Here is a 12,063-nt window from a genome sequence, read left to right as displayed (position 1 = left end):
CTCTTTCATTAATTATATTGGTATGACCTTAAATGTGTTGCTTACGTCACCACCCCCACCAAAAAGAAAAAAAAATCTTATGTGTGCTGTATGTTGTAGCGATCATTTTAGATCTTTTTTTTGCTTTTGTTTTTCACATGCAAACTCTTTTGTTGGAAATCTTTTTGTTGCTATACCTGGGTTGTAGAAACTTTCTTATTAATCGGGCTCATAGTCAAAGATATAGAATAATTAGATCTTTTTCCCTTTGGGTTCACAAATAGTCTCTTTAAGTTTTAGTATTTTTCAAAATAATCTTCAAGAATTTTTTTTTGGCTACGAGCACCCGATGGCAGGAAAGTTCCTACAGCTTGGGTAGTAGAAATTTCACCCTCTTTGTTGATTAGTAGTTCTAATTTTTTTTTTCTTAGTAAATAATTAGTTAATGGGCAATAAATCGTTGCCGAGTCACATATCCCCTGTACTAGCTCATAGTCAATGACAGCACGTAGGGGCATCAATATGAATGAAAATTTTAATTTCACAAGGGATAGGACTGTAATCGCTTGCCATTGTCTTTGAGAGCAAATGCCACATGAGCATGCATCTTTATTTTTCCCTTAGTTTAGGGAAGTTAAAAGATTCTTTGTGTTGGGGTAGGTCACTAGGGTACACTAGTATATTTGTGTCTAGCTTTCTACCTCACATGAAATTTCCTTGCTACCTTCTAATGTATGATATCAATTATTTTATTTATTTATTATTTTTTTTTTTTTGGTAGAAAAAGAGCTATCCATTAGAACGTGATGGGGATGGGGAATTACAGAGATCATTCAGCCATCTAGAGGAGATGTCCAAAGTGGTCGCACACGTAAGCAACTGGGCATTCATTGCTAGGGAATCCACAACATAGTTGGATTTTTTAGAGATATAAAAGAAATGGCAGATGTCGAAGTAAGTAGAGATGTGTTGAATGTTTGCCACAATCGGGTGGGATGAGGTGGGTTTCAGAGGGTTGTTGAGGTAGGAGATAAGCTCTTGGGAGTCTGATTCAACCAGGATATGATCATAGCACTCCGATAGTCCATAAAGAAGGCCATATCTCACAACCATGGCTTCTCTTTGGAGACTGTAGGTGAATGATGCTGGTTCGGATACGGCAAGAAGTGAGGTCCCATGGTGGTTACGAATAATGAAGCCCAGGTACCCCGAATTTGGTACCTGGGCATAAGGAGGCATCACAATTGAGTTTGACATGAGGAAGAGATTTTGGGGGGGGGGTCCAAGAGGTAGGATGTGAAGGGGGGGAGAGGTGTGGGGTGGGATGTCGAGGGATTGCTGAGAATTCTCCAAGGTGGGATGATGGCCTCTAGCGTCGAAGAATTCAGAGTGGGCATCCGACGCGAGCTAAATTACTAACTCCGAAGTCCAATTCTCTTTTCCATGGACGTGCTTATTCCTCCCTCGCCATACCTTAAGAGGTGTGTTTCTCTATGCCACTTGCTTATGGGAAGTTCTTTGTCTAGAAACATAGCATATGCTGGTACTCCTTTGAGTTCAGCTACCTCTTGTCCTCCCACAAGAGGGGCAAATATGTTATTTAATTGGTGGAGAAGAGAGTGTTACACTCAAGGAGCGTTAGCGTATGCTACACTCTCGGACAAAGTTCATTTTCCCTAATCATACTTATTTAAAAAATGAATAAAAATAGAAATAATATTATTCTTGATGTTTAACACCACTCGCAATTGTACATGATAAAAAATACCCTTTCCCATGCTAATAAAAGGATTCAAGTTTCCACGCTAAAGAAATTAAAGAGATTCTGAGTCACCCAAACTGAATCAGTATAAAAATAAAACGGAATTAAGAAGCTAGTGTTTTTCTGCAAGCAATTGGGAAGATAGTTTCTCTGACATAAGATGGATGTGGACATGTCTCTAGAGTCAGGCCCAGCCAAGTTTCCAATGGGCCTGTAGACCAGAACACTTTTGAGTCGTAACGTTCTTACCTGAAAATTACTTGGGCCTAGGCGGTACAAAATTTGGCTGCTGCAAGTTCCTATATTGGGTTCACAGTTAAAGAAATAGAATCTTAAAGGTAATTTAAAAAGTATTAAAATCTTAGAGGATATTTATAAATATTAAAAAAAAAAAATGAATTATTTAATTTTCTTGGCTGCAAGCCCGAGTAGCAACAAAAAAAAATTCCACCTTAAGGCCATCATAGATTTAATTCATGATATTTGTGACGGTACCCATTGTAACAGACGATAGTGGTAACGGTACCCATTGTAATGGACAATTAGATACAAATGAAATCATGGAAACGGACCTTTGATTTCCTTGAACCAATCAAGAATTCAGCGTCGGATTGAATCTTCTTATTCTTAAATGCATAGAAAGAAATTGCTATTCCTGTACTCCACCCTGAAAGGTTCGACTATAAGATAAAAACCCTCTTTGGATTTACTGGTGTCCATATATAATTGGACCCAGGCAAATAACATCAATCAATTCAGTGGTTCGTTCACCGTACATTACTTTACGTCAGATTTAATTAACCAAGTTGATTGGACTAAGTTCTAGGTTGACTTGACTTGTCAAGATTTAGAATCATTGCCTTTCTCATTCATGATATGGTATACTTCAGTTAATGCATAATCATCTTGCAATGGAGAAGAGATAGGAGCTGCTAACCACCCCTCCAAGTCTTCAACCATCTATGCAATTGGAATTTAAAATCCCTTGTAAATGCATTAATTAGAAATGTCATGAGCATATTTTTTGGCAATGAGTCGGTAGAGAGCATCTAATGGTTGAGATGCATGCTAGAGCCCTCAGAGCCGTTGGATCCTCATTATCGCTCTTCGTTCACCAGGAGGATATGAACTCTTATTTCAATTTAACATGGCACATGTATTAGTCAATTTCATAACCCTTTATTGATAGATACATTTTAAAAGAAAGGAGAATACTATAATTTTCATATTTAGAAAATAAAATTACTAATATTTATATATCAATAATTACTATGTATCTAGGACCTCTATACAATTAAATTGAAGGTAAGAAATCTTGAATACGACAAAATAATAACATTTCAAGTTATGAAATAAATGTATAGAAAATGACTCTGATAAATCTTATGTTCCTTAAATTATTATCCAATCCTCCAAGAGTACTTGCTGGAGAAAACAATAGCTTCAAGACCATTTAATGAATTATAGAAATTTCAAAACATAGGTGGACGAGAAAAGGTGATTTAAATATCTATCATGTGGCAGTTTAAGATACATCAATTTTTTTTTTTCTATTTTATAGAATGTAGTTATTGGGACTTTGAATGTGGACGGAACTCATCTTAAATCCTCTCATTTTGATTTCTCATATCAACATTTAAATTGTGAATTCAAGCATAAAGTTTAGCTTCAAATGAATTATGTCAAGTCATCAAGGTGTGCGTGTTACTGAAAAATAGAAATGTGTGGATCTTTTTTGTTCCTCAAATGTACATATTTTAGAGTTGTTATTCACACCACAATGATGAGTCGAGATGATGGAGTATTCTATCTAAATTAACATATTATAGACTTGCTATACCACACGAAAGGTAATGCTACAAAAGACAAGTTGTATAATTTCGAAAGAAAGTGGTTGTTTAATTAATTCATTACCTAATAGTAGAATTGAGAGAGAGAGAGAGATTTTTTTTTTTTTGAAAAAAGATGAGAGCTAGAAAGGAAGAAAACAACTATTAAAATATTTACACGTGTTTGGCCACTCCAATAAAATTGGTACTATTTGAAAGCAGCCATCGTTAAATTATTCATGTTTGAAAAAGAATTAGTTCAGAGATAACAAATTGTACATGTCCCAACTCCCAACTTCAAGTTTCAGTATCCATGCAATGACACTACCTTTTTTTTCAAATACTGATCAACAAGTAGAAGAGGATGAGAGTTACTTGATCATGGCCCTCCTCATGCCCTTGTCATGTTTCTACCAAAAATAGTAAGATTTTCTGTGAAATTTCACTTATTAAATAGCTATCTTTTTGTCATATAATAATAAGATGTATATATATAGCAAAGATGGATCGATAAGATGAATCTCTTTAATTCATGTCAGGAAAAAAAAAAAATTCTTAACTGAATTGGGAATGATACATAAAATAAGTCCATCTTAGATTCCATATAGAGATTGAAACTTGTAAAAAACAAAGGACTTGAATGTAAGGAGTCATTTATGATAAGATTGGTCCACCTTGTATTTTAGATTCCTAGAAACTAATAAAAAAAAATGATTGCTTAATTAGTAAGATGGAATAAGTATAAGGCATATTATCCTCCCCCTAATTAGGTTAAACAATGGAGATTTGGTAATCAACTAGCACCCATTCTTTGTTGGGCTGCTAAGAGATTGAATTTTCATTGTTCACTTTCCATTAATTTATTATGATGAATACATAGCTTATGACCTATATAGGTCTAAAAGATTATGCTTTTTGAAAAAATAAAAAAATTATGCATGGTTGTATCGCATAGTTCCAATGATAGGGTGCATTTCCTCGAAAGTTAGATATATTTGCCTGATTATTATTGTTAATAATAGGGCTTGTGGTGTGTGACGTGCCAATATAATAATAACACAAATCTATATATCATATTGGAATACCCTTAGTCCATTCTCCATATGGGATATTCAATATGATTTCATATTCCATCTGATCTCAACTATGGGGCATGGCAACCTATTATTTAGGTATAGGGAAATAAACGTTTTTTGATCGTGCAACCTTTACATCAATGTGAGGGCCAATGAAAGGACGCACATGGGCATAGACAAGGAGGTGGGTTTTTCTAGATTTCATAGGAATAGGGGCTTCACGCTGCTAGGAAGCATTCATTTCCCCTTTGGATAATATTAAGATTGAGAATCTTCCTAGTAGATAACCCACCATGGACCAAAACCTAAGATTAAAATAGTATAATAATGTAATGTGATGTTTGAAATTATATCTTCTCCACCCCATGGTGTCATGTATTGGTAATATATCGATTGTATTGACCATATCGTATTGGTCTTGGTTGAGACCGACACCAATATCTAACCGATATGAATTGATTACCCATATTATTTTAGATATAAAATAATAAAATGATATATTTTTTGAAAAAACAAAGGTTAAAATAATCAATATACACCGATCTTTGTCAATATTAACAACTAAATCCTTGCTCTACCCTCCAAAAACGGTGGGAAAGGAGGCGGAAAGAAGTGATCTAATTTAAGCTGTTTACGCTATATTGCTAATAAAGTTGCTAGAGCATAGCATATGACCTACAACACTTTATGGTACTCCTGCGGCTTGGGTGAAGAATAAATATTTAACTTTCTTTTTCTTCTTTTCTGTTTTTAATGGCTTAGTCAAGGGATTCGGATTTGAGTCTTCAGTCCCCTCTAGCCTTGAATGTTTTGAGGATGTGATACAGCTCATGAATAAAGCAAGTCCGTAATATTCCCTATAATTTAATCACGTGCCTATATATCTCCATTAAGAATATAGAAAGAAGAAACAAAAGTGTAGTTGCCGTTAACATATGATGCCAGTTTGGTCATTGAAGAGAGAGAGAGAGAGAGAGAGAGAGAGAGAGAGAGAGAGAGAGAGAGAGAGAGAGAGAGAGATGTCACTGTAAACTAGGGGTGTCAATCGGTCGAGTTGGTTGGGTTTCGATCGCGTTTAATCGGGTTTGAAGATTTTCAAAGGTTATACCGTGTCAGTCCATTTAATTAATCGGGCTTAGTTATTAAGGGCATGATACACTTTATATTTGGTCGGTCGACCTCGAGCTATAATCGGGCTACCTTAATCGAGCTTTAGTCGGGCCTTAACTGGGTTACGGACATGTTTAATGTTAAACGGGCTTTAACCAGTTTTTAAACGGACCCTCTTTAAAATGTGATATTATATTTCGGCCCACTCATGTAAGCCCAAAAAAGTGACAATAAATCAATAAATGATACCAAATATAACCATTATTTAAAATGTGAACATGTCTTTACTTTTTAGTTTTTATTCTTTAATTTGGGGGGTAAAATAGGTATTCTACAATCATTAAAGGGTCGGGCCAAGCCGGTGCACAATAGGTCGGTTTCTGTCAGGTGTTATTCGGTCGGTCTTGGTCGGGCACCCGACGGTCCAAGTAGCAAAATCTAGAACGACCATTTATAAACGGGCCGGGCTCAAGCCCGACACGTTTAATAAACGGTTCAGGCTGGGTCGGTCTATAAATGGTCGGTCCCGATCGATTTAGTCGGGTCAGGCCACGAATTGACACCCCTACTGTAAACTGTAACGCTGAGTCGCCATTTGAGCGTGGATAGACAGATAGTTACAATTACCAAACCAACTTTTTCCCATTCGAGGATAAGAAGATAAAAAATAGGACACAAATTAAAGCCTAGCGCTTCTCAACCGGAATCGGAGAAAGCTTCTTGCGGAGAAACTTACAAGTACAGTTTAGGAGAGGCTGGCATCGACTCGACCTCATGAGTATTCTTTTTTTATAAATAAGTTGAGAGAGGTGTGAGAGCGAGTGTTGTAAATCTATTTTCCGTTAATAATGAAACATGATCTCATCTCACTACATGCATAAACAAATTTTGCCGAGTCTTGTAGATCTATATGCATTTATCAATTTTTTGAGAGATAAGGGTTTTCTCTAAAATTAATTAAGAACGAAAAAATCACACTGTAATTAGGTGGAAGAAACTGAGTACCAATCCTGCCCAATTGCTCAAATTTTGATAGGTCCCACCCACCTAAGAGAGCATTGAGAGGCAATGCAATATAATAAGAAATAATTATTTGATCAAACTCAGATTTGACTTCCATCAGGATCTTGTGGATAGGGAGGTAAGAACGAACCAACAAGCCTGTCAAGGGAAAAGATCCCCACGATGCCGATGTGGGGAACCTTCATGTGTTCTTAATTCCAATATTTTTGACTAATTTAACTTGACATTCTCTCCCTACCCATTCCATATTTCGCGTGCCTATTGGTGTGACATCGTCCTATTGGGTATCAATAAGAAAAATACATGGTTTCAAATTTTTTTTTTTAAAGAAATTTACTGATGATAAATATGTACAACCAAAAGCTTCAAACAAATATAGTCTATAAAACTAAGGAGTGCAGTGGGACCTACTTAAATTTTTTATCTATATTTGATAAAAAAAATTATTTTCAAGATCAAAGTAATTTACAGCCAAATTTGATATATTTAATATGTAATCACACTATCATGTGAGGTAATTATTATTTTTTTGTAATAATTTGATTTCACTTCCCTTCCCGTTACTTCTTTTGCAATCAATTGGATCTAATAGACCTCCCTATGCCAAATTCGATGATGGGGAAGGGGAGTAGAATAAATTGGTAGAAACCAAGCACCATAGATTTCAAAAATTGGATTTGAATAGATTAAAGCAGCTTATTCGACTCATAATCTATAGATATATAATGATCCATACCCAATTCTGAGTTTTAAAACCTTGTTTAGCTCACTTAAGGTGTATTTTTTGAGTAGAGAATAAAAATACTTACATTTTTAGCAATTATATGCTAGAATAAATTTGTGATTGTGTTTCTCACTTTTGTGGCATTGGATTTAATAAGTTCAAAAGATTAATGAAATTCAAAATGACACCTACCGAGTGAAGTAGTGAACCATGATTTATCACAACTTCAATATTTCAAAAAAGACACTCTTTTGGTCCTCGTACCATTGAAGTTGGAAGTATAGATATTAGAGAACTAACCCCAAAGGATAACTCTAAAATGAAAAACCTGAAAAAGCCTTCACATGTTAGGATGCTAGAGAGCGAAAGAAATAGAGTCATAGAAAAATAAAATATATATATATATATTTTTGGTAGGATCGAAAAATAAAATAGCAAAACGTTCTCTTATGGGGGAAGGAGTAAAAACTTAATTACTTTATAAGAAAAGAGAGAGGGTTGGGCATGAATCATAGTGTTGGACGCAAGAGGGTAAGTGAGTTTTTTCTGAAAAGGGTGGAAAGAAAATGACACAAACTGGACATCTTGGCCGCATGCCTAGTCTTTTTCCCATAAAAAAATTATTATATCTAACATCATGGGAAAGCCAAATGTTGGTTTGCCCTGCATACTTTTTTTCCCCTACTTTTCTCCAAATGCCCTTTTTACCTATTATCATAGTCATTACTGAAAAAGCTCAAGGTGAAGTTGTCCTCATATTTCTCATGCCAATCCGCAAGTAATTTATAAATTATAAGGATGTTGAGATGTTGGAATTATATAGGTATAGTCTTTCATCATTTGGGATCTATGTGTATCTTCATATATATACCGTAGAGTCATGTCCACCTAATGTTTTAAGGATTTTGATTCAATCTTATTTTTCGTTTTATTTAATTAACATAGTATCATAGTCTAAATCCCTTTATTAATTGTACTCCCAAGTTGTGCCCACATGAGGGAGAGTTGTGAGATGTTGGAGTTATAGACGTATAGTCTCACATCATTAGTCAAGTTCGAGACGTATAGTCTCACATCATCAGTTGAGTTTGAGACGTATGTGTATGTTGTCTTCATATACCCATAGGGTATTTATTTATTTATTTTTTTGGGCTAGAACTATACCCTTGGGTGATTGGGGCGTATTTAATGGGAACTTACTTTCTTTTCTTATACCTATCCTTTTGTATGGGTTCTGACTTTTTTATTCAAAAAATCTTTTTGTTTTCCAGGCCAAAGAATCACTGAGTCACCATGGAGTTCGCAGTAGGTGGCCAAACATTGAAAACTTTCAAAAGTTACCAAAAACACACGTTTGGATGGAGGTTGTGGAAACATCAAGCACACGTATATTATGTATAACTACTTGAGCCCCTCAAAAACCTTAAAGGTGGAGAAAGTAAATTAAGGAAGACAAACAAGAGAGACTCATAATATAACCTTTACCCTGTATTTGATTCAATTTTTACCTAGAACTACAGCTCTAATGCTGTCCTAAGATTGTGGATTCAAACCCAAATAACCCACCAGAACATTAATGAAATTTCAAAAACCCAAATGGAAAATAGCTTGATTTGTGTCAATATTACTCATGGAAGCACTAAAACTAACCTCATCTGTATTAATTTTATAAAAGTAACAGAGACTGACAAATCATGGAACACAAGGAGAAAAAAAAAAGAAAATTTTGTTTGATTTCATATAATACATGGCCATAACCTTAAGTTTTATACATGTAATTTAGATTCAGAAAACTATACACATAATATCAATATCAATTCTAGACAAGACAAATAATAGTGACTGGAATTCTTCCTCTTGCTGCTTCTATCTATTATTCTTCTTATTCTTTTCCTATTTCAATAATCCCAAAGACAATCAAGGTCTACTGGGCCACCTGAAGTTGATGGGTCTTCTTGATCTTCAAAAGAAATCCTGCCCATTTCATGATTGGAGACAACTGAAGAGATTTCAGTATTCATATCAGTGGTCAGCCCTGTTTCTTGTGAGATACTAATCATCTCCCTTTCTGCTTTGCTACTCTGTTTCATGCTCGTTCCATGGTTCCCAATCAAAGCCCTCAAGATAGCCTGATCTTGCATCGAAAAGGAGCCTTGGTACTGCAAATTGCCCATGCTTGAGCCAACTTGCGAGGCGTAAAATGTGTTGGGAAGAGAGAATTTTGACATAAGCAATGAAGCAGGGGACATGTCAGATGGGTTTGCAGAAGAAGCAAAAAGAGGATCATCGAAGTAATGATCAGCCGCCTTTTCCTGGTTTTTATGGTCCTCCATTTGATTAGAGAAGCAGGTCACGTGAGATGGCTCAGCTGTATCGGTTTTGATCTTGTTGCTATAGGTAGGAGAATCCATTAATGGAGGTAAAAGAGACCGAGCAAATTCATCTCCAAAGGAACTCACTCTCATCATCCCTGGAACAAGTGGTTTCTTCCCACCTGAACTCTTTTGAAATATCCTGCAAATCACCCACTCGTTCTGTAAAAGAACAGAAAGATGAAAAAGAAAAAAAACCCATCAAGAACAACACAGAAAAATAAGATAAAAGCAAAGTGAGCACAGAGGTATATAATAGATTATGAAGAACATAACAGTGATTGAGCTCTAACCCTGGCTGTTTTGGGGAGATTGATGATAGAGTATTTCCCCTCCAATCTATACTCGTGCATAACCCAGTTGCTCTTTTCTCCTTTTGGAGCTCTTCCTTTATAGAACACCAGAGTCTTCTTCATTCCAACCAGTATTTTCTCTCTGAAGATCTCCTTGTCTTTACCAGTAGCTTTCCAGTAACCAGCTTCAGTAGCCCTGTTTGTCCTCAAACCAGTTGGGTATTTTCTGTCCCTAACACAGAAGAAGTACCATTCCTTCTCTCCCATTTTCGCTTTTCCTTCATTCAAGAAAACACAAACTTCAAGAGCTAGCACACAATTCCCAGACACACTAACCTAGAAGAAAGAAATTGAGGATGAAATAAAAATATAATCTTAAAACTCATATGACTTACTTGGCAATTCCCAAGGCTCACACTTGTTCAAATCCACATCTCCAATTGCTCTAGCACTGAAGTTGCTGTCAACAACCTTTTTGCACAAATAGTGACTTATAAGCTCTTCATCAGTTGGGTGGAATCGGAACCCAGGAGGCAAATCCATCTGCTCATCTACCTCACCGAGCCCATAAACGTTCTCCATTTCTGAAAAGACGGTCTTTCTTCTTTTGCACAAATATAGCTTCTCTCAGAAGCCTTACCACAAAGAAAAATGGTTTCCGATCAAGAAGCTACAATTTCCAGAATTCAACAAGAACAGAGGTATAAAAGAAGTCAGAAAGGATCCTAATTTCCTAAAACCTTCCCCAAAGATTTTGAAACTTTCGGTTCTTAACAATTAGCTCTAGCTTTTCTATGTTCGGAGTAACACCCAAATGGAGGAAACCCACCAAAGAAATTCGAAACCAAACCAGGGATATATGAAGCTGAAATGGAATCAAAGGAAGGAGTAAGGAAATGAGTAGAGGTGGGAAACGGAGAAAAAGGGAAGAAACAATGAACTCAGAAGTTCCTAACCTGAGAACTTCGAGAGCTGGTGATGTTTAAGAAAAAAAAAAAAAAGAGTTGTGAGGAATAGAACCTCCTAAATACTGGTTTGGGGAGAGAAAGAAACGTGGTTCCTAAGGCAACTTAGTGGGTAATTTTGGAAACCCCATTTTAACTTCTCTGTAATAATTTGACCAGGAACGAACACTACTTGTCTAATTTGTAAAAAAACCCTGTCTTAAAATGTAAAAACAGCCTATTATTATAATCTGAAATTTTTAATAATTTATTAATGCTTTGAACCATTATTGTGAGGCAAAGAGAAGATTAATTAAATTGTTTAAGTAGCTTGGTTTAGTTGTTAACAATCCAACCAAAGTCATCTAACAATATAATATAAGTGAAAATAGAAGCTCTCTCTCTTTCCAAAAGATATTAACAAATCTCCTTATCCCATGTCCCCACAATGGCAGAATGCAAAGAAGATTATAAAAGGCAACACATCATTATTGGTTAAGAGTTGAAACTTCACTTCAATTTGTCAAATTACCAACAAGACCTCATCTGAGTTCTCCATTGAGTATTATTAAAAATAAATAAATAAATAAGTAAAAACTTTCATTTCCAGTTTCTAGGAATCTCCCCAACCTAGATATTGTCTATGGAGAATTAAAAAAAAAGCTTTTCAATTTTTATTTATTTATTTTTTTAGGTATTATATTCTCGAATAATTAGAAGTTTCACTATTGTAACATGTCGGTCACAAATTCAAAACTTGAAAATAGCTTATCTTGTGAAATAAGGATAAGACTTTATACATTTGTCCCTCTCAAACAATACAATAATAAAAGCCTCGTACATTAAGTTACTTTTTTTTTTTTTTTTATATTCTAGAATAATTAGAAGAAGATAAATATATAAGAGTTAGGTTATGTGAACTCTGGATTGATAGGACATGTACCTATAGGG

The 12,063-nt window shown here is 35.3% G+C and overlaps 1 protein-coding gene across 1 annotated transcript; it reads right to left on the bottom strand.

Moving 5' to 3' along the window:
* Window positions 1-9,213: 9,213 nt before the first annotated feature.
* On the bottom strand, window positions 9,214-11,157 carry LOC122076068 (NAC domain-containing protein 100-like). The gene is made up of 3 exons (XM_042641351.1): window positions 10,564-11,157; window positions 10,169-10,446; window positions 9,214-10,037 (listed from the first exon to the last, which is right to left on the bottom strand). Exons 1-3 carry the CDS (start codon window positions 10,748-10,750, stop codon window positions 9,402-9,404), a joined length of 1,101 nt encoding a protein of 366 aa, XP_042497285.1. The 5' UTR covers window positions 10,751-11,157; the 3' UTR covers window positions 9,214-9,401.
* Between the last annotated feature and the right edge of the window lie 906 nt (window positions 11,158-12,063).

The sequence above is a fragment of the Macadamia integrifolia genome, chromosome 4 (assembly GCF_013358625.1).
Source record: "Macadamia integrifolia cultivar HAES 741 chromosome 4, SCU_Mint_v3, whole genome shotgun sequence".
NCBI lineage: Eukaryota > Viridiplantae > Streptophyta > Magnoliopsida > Proteales > Proteaceae > Macadamia > Macadamia integrifolia.
The sequence above is the reverse complement of the archived record's forward strand: the minus strand, read 5'-3'. Positions and strand labels throughout refer to the sequence as shown.

Bases quoted from the DNA above. Each gene is read 5' to 3' on its own strand.
- LOC122076068 (XM_042641351.1), bottom strand. From the start codon at position 10,750: ATGGAGAACGTTTATGGGCTCGGTGAGGTAGATGAGCAGATGGATTTG. The intron at 10,447-10,563 runs GTAAGTCATATG...TCTTGAATGAAG, and splicing joins TGAGCCTTGGGAATTGCCAA to GAAAAGCGAAAATGGGAGAG. The intron at 10,038-10,168 runs GTTAGAGCTCAA...GTTCTTTTACAG, and splicing joins ATCTCCCCAAAACAGCCAGG to AACGAGTGGGTGATTTGCAG.